Raw genomic sequence first — 18131 nt, 5'->3', positions numbered from 1 at the left:
TATATATATATATATATATATATATATATATATATATACATTAATATATACATTAATATATACATTAATATATATATATATATATATATATATATATATATATATATATATCAATTCTTAATATATATCAACCAATTCTGCTTTTCATTGTATGACTTACACAAAATTATGGAGAACAATTTGTGCATATTCTCGTTTTACCTGATAGGTTATTGACCTTTAGTATTTGTTTCTTTGTGTATTTTAACAACAAACACTTGAATCAAACTGTTTGTATCTATTACATGACAGCCGCAGTGGTATGTCCAAAAGACTATGTATACCACCGACACACCAACACATGTATGCTGCTAGTGTCTGGAAAAATGTCCTATGTTGAAGCTGATAGACATTGTTCCCATAAATATCAAGGTCACCTAGTGTATATCTTTGACCGAGAAACGAATGAGTTTGTTAAAGGTAAGTATTTGAATAGGAGCTAGTTTAATGCCTTCATCTTTTGTTTGGAACTTGTCTAGAATATATTTTTATATTGATTATTATATATGTTTTCATCCGATAATATCAAAATAATTTTAAATGTCGCTTATTTATTCAGTAATTCATTACAATAAAGTATCATAATATATTCTATATAATATTACTCTATAATTTTAAAAGCCGTCTATTTATAAAGTAAGTTGTTAGAAAAATCTGGAAAAAAATATCTTTATATTATTGATATGATATTTTAAATGTCTTTTATTATTTATTCCGTACGTTCTTACAATAAAAACGGAAGTTCATTTGTTTTATTGAAGGACTTTTAAACGAAGGAACTTGCCATGTGGCACTGATAGGTTTGAATGACAGGAAAAGTAAAAGCGACTTTTGGTGGGGAGAAAAGATTAAGGTATGAATTTAATTTAGGGTACAATAATAAAAGTGGTTTCTGTAAATAAGTACAGGGGTGGGTTGTGATGATGCATTGCATGAGTAATGGGTGACTGTATCAAAACATTTTAAAATGTAGGGTTTTATTGCCTCTATATAAGGTTACTAATACATTTTCTACATCAATATGACCATACACATGAAGTCTGCAAATTAGAAAAAATTTAATTGGCTACTAAGTATAAAAAGGTAACTTTCTGCATGCAGGAATAAGATCAAAGAGGCGTTTATTTCTTAAACACATGTGCAACATTCATTTGGAATAAATCTAGAGTAAATCTAATGAAACTAAAATATACATCCTCAGAAAATACTGTTGAGTAAGCCAAGAGTTTTAACTGCGTACGCGGTGTTGTTTAGTTCATTAGCTAGGGCGTTAGAATTAAACATTTTGTCGGCAAAAACGTTTTTGATCGTCTTCCAACTAAGATAAGAATATAGTCCACTCACGCTAGTGTAAATATTTTTCCATTGCCCACTTTGAGTTGTTTTATTAAATATTTCGTAAAGATATATAAACATTTAAAATATTACAGATTGGTAATTTTTCCTGTTGGGAAGAAAGTAGAAACGACGATAATCGTAAGGCTACTGCTGTCATCATCACAAAAACAGTGTGGAAGAAATATGACCATGAAGAAAAAGCATGTTTTGTGTGTCAGGTACTAGCAGGTAAATAAAAACATAATTTCATGCAAGCACACTTTGTTTTAGAATATGAAACGTCACAGTATATTATTTAATTTGACATTCAATGTTTTGATTATACTTGGCAAAACATTAAAAAAATAAACCGGGAGTGATCTCCCCTAAACTTTCTCGAATATTCTTATATAAAATAACAGGGGATGAGAACTCGGGCTATAGCCATGATTTTTAATCCATTTTAAATACTTAAAGTTTTAAAAATAGAATAAAATCTCTAATATCAAAGAATTGCACACCAAGTGAACGCCAAATAAAAAAGTGTATAATAGTGCGCAATATTATTAGTACTTTAAAAATTTACATTAGTTTTTTGAGAAATCGGAAGTAGCGTAAATTACTACTTCCGTTCAACGGAAATTACTCAAAATTTAACAGAAGGTAGAAAATTAGATCTTTTACTTACATGTGAAATTTCATTTATCTATCTGAAATAGTACTCAAGTTATATGCTTTTGAAAAATTCAAAGCAGGAAAAGTACCACTTCCGGTTATCGGAAATCGCTCAAAAGTTGATAAGGATCTACGATTTTGATAAAATACTTAGATGAAATTTCATCAATCTAGCTGTAACGGTACTCAAATAATCGTGTTTACACACGGACAGAAACACACACACAGAGACAGACAGACAGACACACAGACATACGGACAATATTGCATAATTATCTTTTTCCGTATTAGTGAGATGTAAAACGTCGAGATTTGTAAAAATCTCGATTTTTTTTTTGTGCACGATTACAGGACTTTCTCTATACTTCGTATATACGAGAAAGTAAAAAAAATAAAGTTCCTTATAAAAGAAAACTTTATTAAACAAATGGAATAGTGTTTTAATTTTGATGTCGCTACTCTAGAAAAACTATGAACAAAAATCTGACAAATGTTTTAGTTTCAATAGAGTGTAACTTAAATATACTGTAGTATCTTAGTGAACTAATAATATGAGTTTAATGTATTTGTGTTTAAATATTTTATACAATCCTTTTTGCACAAAAATATATAAACGTATAGGCTACGTATTTGTTAATTTATGTTTATATATATATATATATATATATATATATATATATATATATATATATATATATATATATATATATATATATATATATATATATGTTTATTGGTGTGTTTGAGTAAAAGTTTATATATCGGAACGTAATTTTCTAAAATATTTAATGAATATTGTTTTATGTAGGCCTATAGGTCACATTCCTTAATGCAAAAATAATGAGAATTTTTTTCTTTTCTATTTAACATTCCTTTTAACGTTTGCCAAAATAAATTTAACCAGCTACCTCAGTGCCGGAAGTTGAGTGCTCTTCAGCAGCAGAAGGTTCTAGAAACATCAGCGTACTCTGTGTTACGAAAATGGCAGACACCTCAACATTCAAAGGGTCAAATCTCAGCAACGCTAGACACTCCATGCACTGTAACAGGTCTCACTGTACTCAACCTCCAGGGGTCGAAGGTCGTGTGGAGATCAATTCTACTCATGTTGATACTGTTATGCTTATAGACGTTGTCATAAGATCTCATGGAGGGGTGTGGGTGTGTTCAAACACATTTTCTCTTGGATCTGCGACGTCAAACAAGAGCTGCCTAATAAGCGTTTACGGTAATATATAATTGGCTTGTAAATGTTCACAAATTTAAATTGATTTTGACACATCTTATAACATAAATGCCACTAACATAGCCGTGAAAACTACCCTGACACCGGTGATAAATCTTGCAAATAAAAAAAAATAATTAATGCTTTTAGAACTTAATTCTTAACCTTGATTAGAACTGTCCCCTAATTACACCTGACACCTAATTAGACCTGAGTCCGTATTTTTTGTTTGGCTTTTTGACAAGTAAGCAATGGACAATTTGGCGTCCTTTTGAACCATTTCTTGAGTAAGATTGATTCTTTAAGTCTCTAGATCCGTCTGATGATTACACAGTTAAGCATAGTATTGAGAACATTGCCATTGTATTCTTATTATATGTCTTTAATCATATTTTTTCCAGCAACTCCTCTGAAACCTGCGTGCAGATGGGATTCGAACCTCACACACGTTGTCATCAACTGTACAACACCAAAGGTTTACCCGACAGCCATTTGCGTGTGGGATATGACTGTCAACAGTTCAAAACCAGAGGTCGATGTTTCCCAGTCCTTCATTCGTAATCTCAGTATTGTTTGCACCTAAAACTTATAAACTAGCTTGTTAAACAGGTTCCACATAAACCATTGTTTAAAATTGTTGTATATTATATATTTTAATTTAATATGCATTCATCTTCAATTATTTACGGTTCTACATTAGCAAGAAGCCAGGAAATCCATTAATTACTCATACAAACTTAGTTAAATTATCGATAACATAGCATACTGATATAAATATAACTCATAGTTGTTATAAATAGTCGATTTTTAGTGTTATACGACCGCAAGGCAAATATTCAACTTACATTTTTGCCCAACTAAATAGATTTAAAATGTTTACAGTCTGTACGATCAATTTAAAATATTTAGCTATAATACAGTTTTTGATATTTTTATTTTATTACTTTGTTTAAGCCTCTCAAAGATAAAAATCTGAAGGATAGTGTTTGCACCTATTTAATTTTTAAATTGTTTAATAAACAGCCGTGTGTTTTATTATGTTATACAATAATTAATGTATTAATGTTTATTGATAATCATTTTAGTAATATGTAAATTTGATAAACACTCCAGGTTACATTGCTAGAAAACGACATTTCAACACATGTAAACTATACTGATGGTGAGGTGATGTACTATAGATCATCTTGTAAGGCTAGCATAGCTCCACAGGTGACAGGTCATTACCTGATCAACGTGAAAATGTCAGCTAATTTACCGGAAGTTTTAAGTTCGGAAGTTACCAGTACTATCAACATTAATTTAGGTAAGGCATGTCATTCTTTTAATGAAATATGCTGGTACAAAAAAAGTTTAAAATTATTATGTAAGCATTAAAAAACGATTACTGTATAATGGACAGCTAAATCGACATGCAAACAAATACACAAAGAGCTGAATTTGTGGTCAATTGGAATTATATTTAGAATTCCAAATGCCGATGGCGCGATAGCATTATTTTTCGAACTGAAAATACATAATAAGTTCAAAATATATAAACAATTTTGCTGATTATTATTAATTAATCATTCATTTTGATATACAATAATATCGTGCTTGAAAAAAAAAACATTTTTGTTACCATTTTTAAGACCTCAACATCATCTGCCAAAAATGGTGCATAAACCAATCAATAGTTTGTTGGGGGTTAACAACTGATATACAAAATCTAAAACATGAGATAACTTGTGTTTATTTATGTAAATATTTAAACGTATCCCCAATACGCTTTTAGATGCACCGCAATGTCCGAGGGATCTCCGCATTCAGAGACAGGACAAAGACGCAGTCACGCTCGTTTGGAGTGCCGGACGTAACGGCGGCCTCACGCAGACTTTCAGACTTCTTAAACTTGACGACCCAGCATCGAATCTTCATGACGACAACATGATAGCTGAAATCATGGAGTCAGTTGACTTGACCTACACGTTAACTAATATAACAAACAAGACATTTATTGTTTCAATCGATGTCTTTAACAGCTTAGGGAAGACTGTATGTCCTCATGTAAATATTACAATCTCTATTCAAGGTCAGTCGCATACATTTTACATTTCTCAAAATTGTCTATATACATATTTTACTTTTATTGTGTAAATATTTTACAGATTAAAATATATACTTCAAACCAGTGGCGTAGCGAGGGTGGGGGGCAGGAGGTGCGGACCGCACCGGGTGATACCATTTAGGGGGGTGACACCAAGGCAAAAATTAGCAAAATATATTGAGAAAAATGGTAATTCCACTTAATGAAGTGATTAATTCGAGTGTTAAATAGTCTTAAAATTTTAAGGGGGGGGGGTCGCAAATCGAAAATTGAAAGTTTGTCTATATAAATTCATAGAAATCCACAATATTTCAAACATTATTGAGTAAATAGAAATAATTTTATCTGGTTGCCTAGTGTATGAACACGTATTAAATCGGTCGTTCTACTACTATAGGTAGTTTCCAAACAGTAGAAGTTTTGCTTAGTGGGGACGATATAGGCGGCCGACATGTTTAGTTATTATTATTTATTAATTTAAGAATCACAAGGACACTTTTACATTTAAAAAAATATAAGTTAATTATTACTCCTAACTAATTATATTTATGAAACCAAATCTGTATGAGTTATTCACTTAAACATCATAAGGCAGTTGTTCGGATCATTTAAAAATTATTTTTTGGAAGATTATCAAGACCTAATGTTATAGATAGATGCGTAATAAAATTTCCTGACTTTTATACTGTTGAACTTTTATATAATATTCACGATCTAGTCTGTGTTTGATTCCAGAGTTTATTCTAACCCCAGAAGAACCTGTTATACCTCAAATTATCGTACCCATCGTGGTGCTCATCTTGATTGTTATCGCTGTTAGTTTACTTGTATTCTTCTGCATCAAAAGAAAACTTAGATGGAAGAGGGCGGACCAAATGATTTTTTTATGTGAGTTGAGTATATCAAAATATCTTTATTTATATTTCTCTCTATCTCTCTCTCTCTATCTCTCTCTCTATCTCTCTCTCTCTCTCTCTCTCTCTCTCTCTCTCTCTCTTTCTCGTTAGACCACTCCGTCCCCTAAAACTTTTCTAACACATCTGAAATGGGTGACCGAAAGATAACGCATTTTTAACTTCTGGCTGTTATTGAATTAAGTTTAAGCATCAGCATTCTTCTTCTTCGTTCTTAAATTTTAATGCTGGAATGGATGCCTTCCAATAGAATTAAGTATTACGTGTCAACTTGTCAACAGGCAGTAAACTCCAATTTCAGCCTGCTTTTCTTTTTGGGTATGCTTCCAAAACATTGAAAAGGCATTAATTAAAACAAGAACAAGGTTTTTTTAAATAAAAAATTGCATTTAACCAAAACTTTAGTTGATACATTTACAAGGCAATAGTTTCTATAAGTAATAAGCAAATTGGTCTAAATACTTAATTGTTATTTTCCAAGCAATTATGCAAATCTGCTCGTAGTTGTATTTTTAAAAAATCATTATGCATTTTGTCAGTGAGTTTCTAAAATGTTAATTTATAACAACATGACCACATTTTTGTATCATATCTTGCTGTAAAATATTTTCTAAAACAAAGAAAAAAATTGTATTTATAGTTCGAGACATTCTTGCTCGTCAGAGGGAAAATATGCTGACGACAAGTCGTAAATACCACATGATGCTTGAGCCACTGAACGACCTTGGTGCTCAAGCTCACGTTGAGATCGTCTCTGTTGGGGAAATCTCTCCGTTCTTTGATAAATCAAGGCAACAGCAGGTGGGCAGTGGCTCAGTCGGTGAGAGATGTTGTATTGAAGCGACAAGCCCACATGAGAGGAGAAGTCAAGAAGTAGAGACAAGCCCACATGAGTCTACACACACAGGCGAGCTTGTGGGTTCAGATGGGGTAAGCCCACACCACACACCACATGCTACAATTGTACAAGGGGTGACAAACCTATCAGAACCTACAAGCCCCGTAACCATGACAACAGTGGCGACCATCACACACATACCTAGCCCACATGATGAACCATCGATTGGAAAAAATAGAATTATTCAATCAGAAGACGAATCGAAAGTTTCAAACCCCTTAGCTGATACAGTCTTGCCTCATGAGCCATCAAACAACGAGACGGGTTTGAATCTAGAACCAACCGAGATTTTAGCACCAAAGGAAAATGAAACTGATACCAGTGAAGATGTAAACGACCTTTACGCCAATCTACCTTTCGGAGGTAAGTAACGATTGTCTAAAATCTAAATTATGATTTGTCACGTTTTCATTTGCTCATGACAATGCAAATACATTTAACAACAGAAAAAATCAAATTAATTTTAACTTCTAAAATGATTCTTTAGTAGTTACAAACCAACAAGTTGTCTTCGCTATAAACCATGTTTACCGCCTCTAACAACCCAAAAATTACAACCTGCAACCTGAACTTTAACAGCGAACAGAAATAAAACAGTGTGCAACTTAGCCTTCGTTGTTCAATGTAGGCTAAAAGACAAGCATACAAAAAATAAACCTTAAACATGTATTGATTTTAAAATCTACCATCTACGCGTTCTGTTGAAGATTCATTAAGGCTCTTGTATATCAAGTATTTTTTAAATGGGTCAGATAATCAAGATTGCAACAGTGTACACAGATATATATCTACACAATCAACATCCACATTACACAGATATATCTACACAATCAACATCCACATTACACAGATATATCTACACAATCAACATCCACATTACACAGATATATCTACACAATCAACATCCACATTACACAGATATATCTACACAATCAACATCCACATTACACAGATATATCTACACAATCAACATCCACATTACACAGATATATCTACACAATCAACATCCACATTACACAGATATATCTACACAATCAACATCCACATTAAAATTGTTATCTCTCTAAATCATTCAGCCGAAGCGTCACATGACTCAGACAGTGTTGATGAAGTACAAGCCCATCTTGCTATGAGTGAGTCAGTGCCCAACTTAGTAAACACTCAGGACAAGAACGACAACTCCATTTATGAAAATGTAAGTTACTCCCCTTTAAACAACACCCATTTTTACTTTTTGTCATAATTGTAATTATAAAATTGAAATGCAGTCTAACATGCATTTTTATACAACCTACTATAGATGATTGAAGTTTGTGAAATGTAAAAATGAAGGGTATATTAAGTACAGTTTCGCATATAAATTCTATGCCCAGCCTTCTATTCTTTACCTAAAGAACGTCAGTCACCAATTAAATCTGTATGGCCCCAGGGGCGCTCAATGGACTTGAAGTTTTGCACATGATTACCCTTTTTATATTTTAATAACATACTCTAAATGTCCAGTTAAATCGTGTGGCTGGTGATTCTAGTAATCGAGCCAACAATACCTTGACCAAGTCATTTACTTTTAGTGAATTAGTTTCACCCCATATAATTTTTTTTTTCCTTGCTGGGGCGTTAGCAGCGTTTGCGCCACTTAAAAATATAAAACTGTTAAATTTGTTTGACTTAGTTCGTATACCGTATTTGTGGCATTACGTGACTTGTATTAACCGTAATTAATTTTAAAAAGGGAAATAAATCCTCACTCGTATTTTACAGTTCAGCTGTGATGAACACGACCAATCTATCGACATGGACACCGAACCAGGCAAGACAACCTGCGGTCCAAACAGTGGCCGGACGTTAAGTAAACACGGTCTTATATACGTTTCCATGGAGATCAACCCAGAAACGACCTTTCCGGTCTTCAAGTCTCAGATGCAGGGTGTTAAAAACGAGAAAAATGCGAACCAACAGGGTGTTAAAAACGTGAAAAATGCGAAACACCAGGATGTTGGAAACGTGAAAAATGCGAACCAGCAGGATGCTAAAAACGTGAAAAATGCGAACCACGAGAGGGTAAAAAACGTGAAAAATGCGAACCACGAGAGTGTCGAGTACTCAAGCATTGACCTGCTCGCCACGTCCATGTACACGTTCCTGGAGCAGAAGGTCAAGTCGGACACAGAAACTGATGAGTCTGTGTATGGCAACATAGAGACCACATATGACAAGTCTCTGCAGGGAAAGACTAAAAATAAAGATGACAAGTCTTTAGGTAAAAGCATCAAGTCTGAGACAACGTATGACAAGACTTTGAGTGGAAACACAAAGTACGCGTCTGAACATAAGGAATCTTTATATACAAATATCAAGTATGAGACTGAAAATAATTCTGATTCTTTTTCAGAACAAGAGCTTGCTTTCGATATGGACGATGACACCGAAATAGATGAAAGTTAATGAGTATGAAATGAAAGAAACGATAAAAATGTAAAAAAAAATGATATTTCTTGATGAATAATGTATTTGTGTTCAAATAATATTAATAATTCATTTTGTTTTGGCTTTGGATGCACAACGTTATAATATGTACCAGTTATGCTTTGAGACTAATCTATTTATATAGTAGTTTTAGATACCAATAAATACAACTGTAGAAATGAAAGTCATGCATTGATTTCCTAGTGGTAAACTTTTTTTCTTTAATGTTTCAGATAAAAAAAAATACATCGTTCACATCTTCAATAAATAAATTTAAAATACATATGTTCACATGGAAACACATACTACCATATTAACAAACGTACTGATACTCACATAGCTCTTCTCTCTCTTTCTTTCTCTCTCTTTCTGTTTCTCGCTCTCTCCCGTCTCTCTCTCTGTCTCTCTTTCCTGCATCTATCACTCTGTCTCTCACTCTCCTGTCTCTCTCTCCATCACTCTCTGTCTTCTGTCTCTCTTTTTCCTGTTCCTCTGTCTCTCTCTTTATCTCTCTCTCCTGTCTATTTCTCTCCTGTCTCTCTCTGTCTCTCTCTCTTCCTCTTTCTCTCTCTTGTCGCTCTCCTGTCTCTCTCTTCCTCTGTCTCTCTCCTGTATCTATCTTAACACATACGGTCAAACATACAAACGCACTGATACGCACACATCTCTACTCTCTCTTTAGTTCTCTCTCTCTGTCTCTCCTCTCTCTCTGCATCGTCTCTCTCTCCTGTCTCTCTCTCCTGTCTCTCCCTCTGCCACACACACGTGCATGATACTCTGAAAGAGAACACCCCCACCATCCCACATCACACACTATGTATTGTTACAGTAGAGTTTAATGTCCTGTAGACCGTACAAGTTATTGAGCACCTCCATTTCAGCCTTGCTTTTCTTATGTTTACCTGATGACAAAGTCAATAACAGAATGAAATTCATCACTAAATTAAACAGTGTGGTGTTAATACTTAACATGAGGAGAGTATGAGGTAATCTAAACCTTGTCGTATATTTGTGTAAGCACTGTTGTGGTGGAACATCCAGCGGAATCGGGGTATAGAAATGTTTACTAAGTTTGTGAAAAAACAGCGAGTATTATTAAGAAAACACACATTCTATGCTGCTTAATAAGAATATGATATACGAGTGTCGAATTCTGAAGGTTTTTGACAAACTGAAAAAAAATATAGTTCCGCATACCGGAACTCTATTAAAGGTTAAAATAAACTTACTCATTGGATCTAATAATGTATATAAGTTGTCTGTACCTTTATGAAATGCTACTCAAGTGATCGTGTTTATATACAGAGACGCATACAGACAGTGTACCGAAAATCGATTAATTTTTGTTTTAATCAAGAAGGCGTCAAAAGGCAACTATTCTCTTATACATTGGATACGAACACGTTTCTTTTGTTTGATGAGCATTTATAAATCCATTTTATTTTTTGTAAATGCAATGGCATTGTTAAGGGTTTTAAAGAAAGTCACGTGTTTGAGGTTCATTTTTGTAACTCGGGTACCCACCACAATTTCTCTAATTTTAATAAAGTGTAGAGTGTAAAAGTCTACAAATAAAATTGGTGCAACACCAGGAGATGTAAGCTAGAGATAATTATATGGCACACCTAAGGAGGTGGACAACTAATGACCGTTTCAAAGAGACAGTTTTGACATGACTATGGTAGTTTGACCACTGACCAAGTAATTAGTGTTATGTGAGATAATTGTTTAGTTTAAAAAATCACTAAACGGTTAGGTTATAGCATCGCTCAGTAAAACAACCATTTGATTCATCAATAAAACATAAAACCATGCTAGTTTTTTGTATCGTGTGTTCCACTTTACTATGGCTAGATATGGTAAAATTTATATTAAAAAAATCTATATATAAATAACGCGGTCTCATTGGCTAGTGCTCAAGACAGCGACAGCGACATATTTAGTTAGCGACAAAACATCCGTACAGCAATTTAATAATCCGGGTTGCTACAAGGATAAAGCTAAATCAACAGAACATACAGAAGGGCACCATATGTCGTTTCTACTCTATTTTTGTATCAGCTCACTAAAGGGATTTAATTCACCAGACAGGGGAATAAGCACGCAATTTAAAATTAGAAATAGAATAATCTCTAAGCTAAGTTTTAAGCAAACAATGAAAAGAATTACTTTTATATTTTGTCACATTTAAACCTTGTTAAAACGGGCATGTGCACCACTTACGCCAAACGTAAGTGGTGAGTGGGATTACACACTTGGATAAATCGGGAAGGAGGATACACACTCCCACTGAGTGGTTGGGGAGGATACATAATGTTACAAATAAACAGGGAAGCAAATCATTCGATACGTGGCCTGGTTACATTGATGTTTTGTGCGTACTAAATTTTGCACGACCCATTACTAGATGAAGAGATGGCAAACAAAGTAAAAAGCTTTTAGGTTTTTATTTTACACGAGCCGACCCGCGGCGTATCAGTTTGCTATTTAGTTGTTTTATTTTTACTTTTCAGTAATTCATAATTTGTGAATTCGACAGTACTGAAAATATTTGCTTTAAAACACTATCAGTAGGACGTTATGGACGATAACCCCCCCCCCTCCTTTCCCCCAACCCCGATCCTACATCCCCCCCCCCCCCCCTCGGTAAAAGCAGCCTTCTCTTAGTTACCTCCCCTAAGCTTAAAATCGTTTCAAACTGAATTATCTGCCCCTAATAGCCGGCACTAAACCCGGCTCTACGATTGTAGAGTGAACCACAGCTCACCAGATCATGTGGGGTTGGGGGTGGTAGGGATATGCCTAGAGAGGAAGAGAGGGAGGAGGCTGCTAGGTGCGCTTACTGCTTGGTGTTTTTTATAGTCTCCATGAAGAGAATTATATATGTATAGATTGTCTAACAAAGAAAACAATGAAACAAACCTTTTTATAACAACATCGTGATTATACATGTATATAGAATATGCGATCGACTCATAGCATCAAAGGTCTCGAGTTCGGTTCTTTGTCCAGACTCAAGGCAGGGTTCTTGAGTCCACTCAGTTCGGATGGGTACCTGACTCAAGTTTTCGAATGAAGGCGACTAGATATAGTACTAAATCACCATCCCCTCTTATATAGAGGTTGGGAAAAAATATAAATCTTCTTCACATGCTCTATGGATAGTTAGGTCTGAAAAGGGGAACTTAACCTATACGCAATAAACTAAAGCATTATTCTTTCAGATATCCTACTTATCGTTTACTTCTCCCTGATAATAACCTGATTGTACACTGATGTTGTATTCTTATAAAATCTATTGAAAACGTTATTATGTAAATCTGTAACCGTTAGTGCAACTTTAAACATTTGAATACGAATACCATACAAAAGTTGAATGCTGGCACTCACAAGTTTTTCTGTTATAAGAATGTTGACGTCTGAACCTCACAACGACAATAGCCAGCAATGCAGCAAGCAACACCACACCTAACGATGCCATCACCAGATACAGCATATTTCTGGGTTCTAATTCTGACCCGTTTTGTTTCTCAAGACTTCCATTGTCCGAAACATCTGGTGCTAGCAAATATTAATGAGTCATCAAACAACATCAAGAATCAAATCAGAGAATCAATACTCTAAATTAATATACCGAACATTATGTGCATCTATAATAATATAAAAGCCTACTGCTACGTTGCTTATTTTGCACTTGTTTTGAAACTTCTTCGAATATTTCATGTTTATATTACTTAAATGTACTGTATTTGTTTTCATCACTGACTACTATTTGCTAATTTCTTGTTATTTATCTATTTCTAAATATATATATATATATTAATATATATATATATACATATATATATATATATATATATATATATATGTATATATATATATATATACATATGTATTTAAACGATTTTTAATACATTTTAATGTGTGTATAAAAATGCATGCATTATAGTAGTAGAACTTTCGAAATGAAACAACGGTGTATGTTGGAAATAACTTCCTGTTTAATGCTGATTAGCTTGTTAATTTTTGTCTCATTTAATAGCTCTTGAATGAACATTAACTATTAAATAAAACCAATTGTTAAACTTATGATAAGCTATTAATCAATTTCTGCATACAATATATAAACCTAAATGTAAAGCTATCTGCCATTTTAAAAAGTTATTAATTAAAAATAGTTCGGTGTTGTTGTTTATAAACGTGGAGGGGGTAGTTTAGTAGACATTGAAATTATCGTTTTGCTACCCCATGTTTTTTGACCGAGCATGACCAGGAAAGATTTTCAGTTTAGTAGCCAGCCAGATGTGTCATGTATGTAAGTGGTGTGTAAGTGACCAGCTGAGTAGACTTCGTTCTGAAGTTGCTCTCGTGACTTGTGGCTCTGTGTACTTCTTTACAATTATTTCACGAAGGTTTACGTATAAAATTGTTACATATATAAGCGGATTCTGAAGTTAGTCCTGTTTACTGCACGATAAAATACTTTAAAAACACTTAGAGACACTTGATGATCAGCTTGTAACGTTCCGCTGCCAATTACCCCCGAGTTAAATACAAATTACGGATGTACAGCATCTGCTTTAGACAGGAGTTAATCGTGACATTGTTGAAACCTAAAGTTATAAATAGAACGGTAGCATTTTACCAAAGACTTTAACGCTGAGAATAATCTTACCTGAGACATTCACGCTGACATTTAAATCTGGACACACTATTATACTGAACATATTTTTAACGTCAACAGTAAAAACAAGCGTAGTGTTCATATCCAGGTTTCTTACAGTGTAAACCATACTTTCTTTGTTATCATCAACAACAGCAGCTACCAAGGTCCTATCTAACGTGGTGTTTGTGTGGCTATAGAAAACAAATGTCCGTGTTAGTCCGCCATTGTGGCCAGGTGTCCATGAGATGATGACGCTGTCTTTGTTGATTAATTTTACGTCAAATTGACTTGGACATTCTGGGGAACCTGAAAAGAAACAAAATCGATGATATCATTATTCAATCGATAAATGACTTTTTGTCATGAGCCGTTTAGTAAAGGAAGAAAATAGTAAGAGTCATTAGTCTTTCAAATTGCTTATAGTGGCTGCTTGTGGCAAAAAAAAATTTTTTCGAGGTACACGTTTACTCTTGTTTGGGGCGTCAATGTAAAGAGTCGATGTGAATTAACAAACGGTTTGAATAGGCTGGGGTCAGTGTTTCTTTCAGGCATCTTTGGGGATCTCTCCCGAAGAAAGTCTACCCCCCCCCTCCCCCAAACGAAACGAAATTTATATTATAAAATACTGTTACCAGTGCCCGCATCCCCGAAAATACTTGTCCATCCCCCCCCCTCCCCCGAAAATTGCAGCTGCCCCCCCCCCCCCCCCCCCGAGAAAAAAACAATGGAAGAAACACTGGTTGGGGTGAGGGGGCTTCATTTGCAGTAGCACTTAGTTGCGAGACGTTATTTTTACGGAAGGTTTTTGGTGGCATCGATTTATCGGAAAGCAGTTTTGATAATTCCGCATTGGTGTAGCACGAGTCCCGAGCTAACGAAATATCTTCAACGAGCCGACCCGCTGCGTATCCTACGCCGCTATTTAGTTGTTTTATTTCTACTTTTCAGTAATTCATAATTTGTGAATACGACAGTACCAATGCCTCCCCATGAAAGCAGCCTCCTCTTAGTTACCTCCTGTAAGTTTAAAATAGTTTCAAACTAAATTATCTGCCCCTAATAGCCGTCAACAAACCCGGCTCTATGATTTGTAAACATTTGGCATGAACAACAGCTCACCAGATCATGTGGGGTGGGGTGGGGGTGGTAGTAATGGTGATAGAGAGGAAGAGAGGGGACTGTAAGGAGGCGCTTGCAGCTTGTTTTCAAACGGCTCCCAGAAGAGAATTATATATATATAGATTTTAGTAGGCATTGAATAAACTGTAAAATATAAAGTTTGTGTTTTACGACAACTAAAAGTAAAATGCTTCAGAACTGTAGCCTGCATGCTGTAATTTTACAAGCTGATATTTCTGTCCTAATTTAATCACCTGTCAAGTTCAATAAAATGATGGTATTAAACAGGTTGTCAGTGCTAATCATCTAACTAACTTACCTATTGTTATATTATGTTTCTGTGTTACCCCTTGTGTTGACTGATTAGCATACATAGTGACTTCAATCTTGAACACTCCTGTAACGTTGGGCTTAAAACTTGCCGTACATGTCGTGTTGTAGTAAACAGATTCATTCAGTGTGTATGTCTTGTGTTGGGTGGACTCTAGTAGACTCTATATTAGAATCGATACTTTCTTTTCATATGACGTTTTAAAAAGACAACTTTTAAAAACTCACCGAGCGAAGTAGGAAGTAAAAACATTGTACGCAAACAAAACAAAAACCAACCTCTATTTTGTCTATACCAAACGTTGCCTCCCATTTGCATCTCGCCTCTGGGTAAACTTGATATGTCGAGCACGTGACCAGCACGTGTGTGTCGTTAGAGGTGTGTTGGCAAGTGGGGATTTGTGGGATGGCTGGCAATAGAAAGAATAATAGTTAGATATATATTTACAATGGTATTTCTTTTTATCTAGTAATTTAGAATTGTGATGATATAACAGTTTTTTAAATAAATTTTTTTCATAAATTAAAACAATGTAAAATGCAAATTTAAAGGATTCAATATTTTAAAGTAGCAATAATTTTATTTTTTCCCTGGTTGGCTACAGAGTCTACATAGGTTTAGCTTAGAGACATTTTGCCCTGTCATATTAAACTTGGTAGATAAACAGGTACCATTTTTATTCTACTGAATTCTGTTGTTACTGACATCATCATTATCATACCTAAAATTTTGATAGTTGTACAAAACACTTTACGAAAATATTTAATAATTACAATATGAATTATACATTTTTATCAGCATGCATTAAAAGGAAATTATTAGTTTTTAAAATTAGGGTCATTATTGTATATATGTATATGAGTTAATTGAGTTAAATTGATTCTTCTTTAACACGAAATTTAAAATTAGAGCATGATTCTAGACGGTATAAAAATTCTTAAAATGTAGCAGCGAAATACTCTACATGGAAACTATACTATGGAAAAAAAAGTGTTGTTATTCTTTCCAGTTAATACTTACAGTAAACTGATAGATTGCAGCTCTTGTTCATCTCATGTGTACCGGATCTTACTGTAAAACTTAAAAAACACGTCCATGTACCCTCGTCTTTTCTCCTTACTGTGCTGATGTTAAGTTGTGTTGTGATGTTAGAATCGACAGCTTGATCACTTGTAGTGTAGCCATTTTTAGGACAAATCCCTTTAATGTTGTTTCTACAGAACTGGATGCTAGGATTCTGTGAAACTTCATAGGTCTCTACACTGCACCACAACAAGTGATTCTGTTTTCCTTCTTCAGCGATAGGACATGAGAGAACTACTTCTGGCAGGACTGCTTTAAAATATAATTTTACCTTTATTCATAACGATTTGAATCAACATTTTATTAGCTTAAGTGGGCATCATCGATTTCAGGCTAATATTACCAGCATCGGAACGGTGTATTCAAGCGGTAGAGCGTTAGACTGCTGACCCGAAAGTTTCGAGTTCGGAACCTGGGTTCGAGTCTGTAGGACGTCACCCATCTCTGATGAGTACCTGACTCACATTAGGGAAACAAATGTGGCTGGTGTATAACCGACTTGTGTGCCAAAGTCATTGAAACAGAAGTACTATAATGCATCTGCTCTATGTGTCTCGGGCATAAACGGGAAAAGATAATAATGAAACCAGCATAAGGTAGTCATACGTTTTAGGATAATAACTTAAATATGTACCTAAGGTCCATATTTCCTAAGCGAATAGGTAAAGAGAGAAAAAAATCATCGAGCGGAGTTTTATAAATAGTTAAAACATTCTAAAGCAAAAAATTAGCTCGTTAAGGGGGGAAATGCTCGTTTCAAAATCACAAAAATCCTAATATTTTCGTCATTATGAGTTGCGTACTTTTTTGGATACTTTGTCCATTTTTTTTAATATAATAACTTTAATGAGGAAAAAAAATCTGTGTGTTTAAAATATAATTTTATAACCCTATTAATTATTTAAAAATTATTTTTTTCCCAATCTCACAAGTTCTCTGCGAAAAGTTTTATATCCGTCATCATATTGTAATCAATTCGTATTCGTGACCTACTTTTCGCTACTTTTTGCTGTTTTTCTCAGTTTGCAGTTTTTTAACACTAAAAAGCTTACTACTTTTCTATTTTTAATAAAAGTCCTTGATGCAAAAACAAAATTTTTGTAACGAGGGAATTGTGATAGCTGAAGGCTAATTTTGCAGCGTTTGCATACTAAAAAGGGTACGTTTATTCACACGTTATGGAATTCTGACCAGTAGCTCAATCAAATTTAAACGGCTTATATTTCAATATATAGTAAATACTATACTACTATACTAGTTTCATGTGCCAAACATGGTAAAATTTTTCAAAACGCGTTAGAACATAAACTGT

The 18131-nt window shown here is 34.2% G+C and overlaps 2 protein-coding genes across 2 annotated transcripts; one reads left to right on the top strand and one right to left on the bottom strand.

Annotated features, from left to right (window-relative positions):
- Positions 1-365: 365 nt before the first annotated feature.
- On the top strand, positions 366-3817 carry LOC131936198 (uncharacterized). The gene is made up of 5 exons (XM_059293112.1): positions 366-459; positions 801-892; positions 1470-1605; positions 2936-3188; positions 3658-3817. Exons 1-5 carry the CDS (start codon positions 366-368, stop codon positions 3815-3817), a joined length of 735 nt encoding a protein of 244 aa, XP_059149095.1.
- Positions 3818-10370: 6553 nt separating this feature from the next.
- Positions 10371-14358, bottom strand: LOC131936225 (uncharacterized). Its single transcript, XM_059293138.1, has 3 exons — positions 14296-14358; positions 13011-13181; positions 10371-10522 (listed from the first exon to the last, which is right to left on the bottom strand). Exons 1-3 carry the CDS (start codon positions 14345-14347, stop codon positions 10434-10436), a joined length of 312 nt encoding a protein of 103 aa, XP_059149121.1. The 5' UTR covers positions 14348-14358; the 3' UTR covers positions 10371-10433.
- Positions 14359-18131: the final 3773 nt, after the last annotated feature.

Source organism: Physella acuta, unplaced genomic scaffold (assembly GCF_028476545.2).
Source record: "Physella acuta isolate Inbredline_101_S28 unplaced genomic scaffold, ASM2847654v3 ptg000171l, whole genome shotgun sequence".
Taxonomy (NCBI): Eukaryota; Metazoa; Mollusca; class Gastropoda; family Physidae; genus Physella; species Physella acuta.
This window is presented reverse-complemented; position numbering and strand designations above follow the sequence as displayed.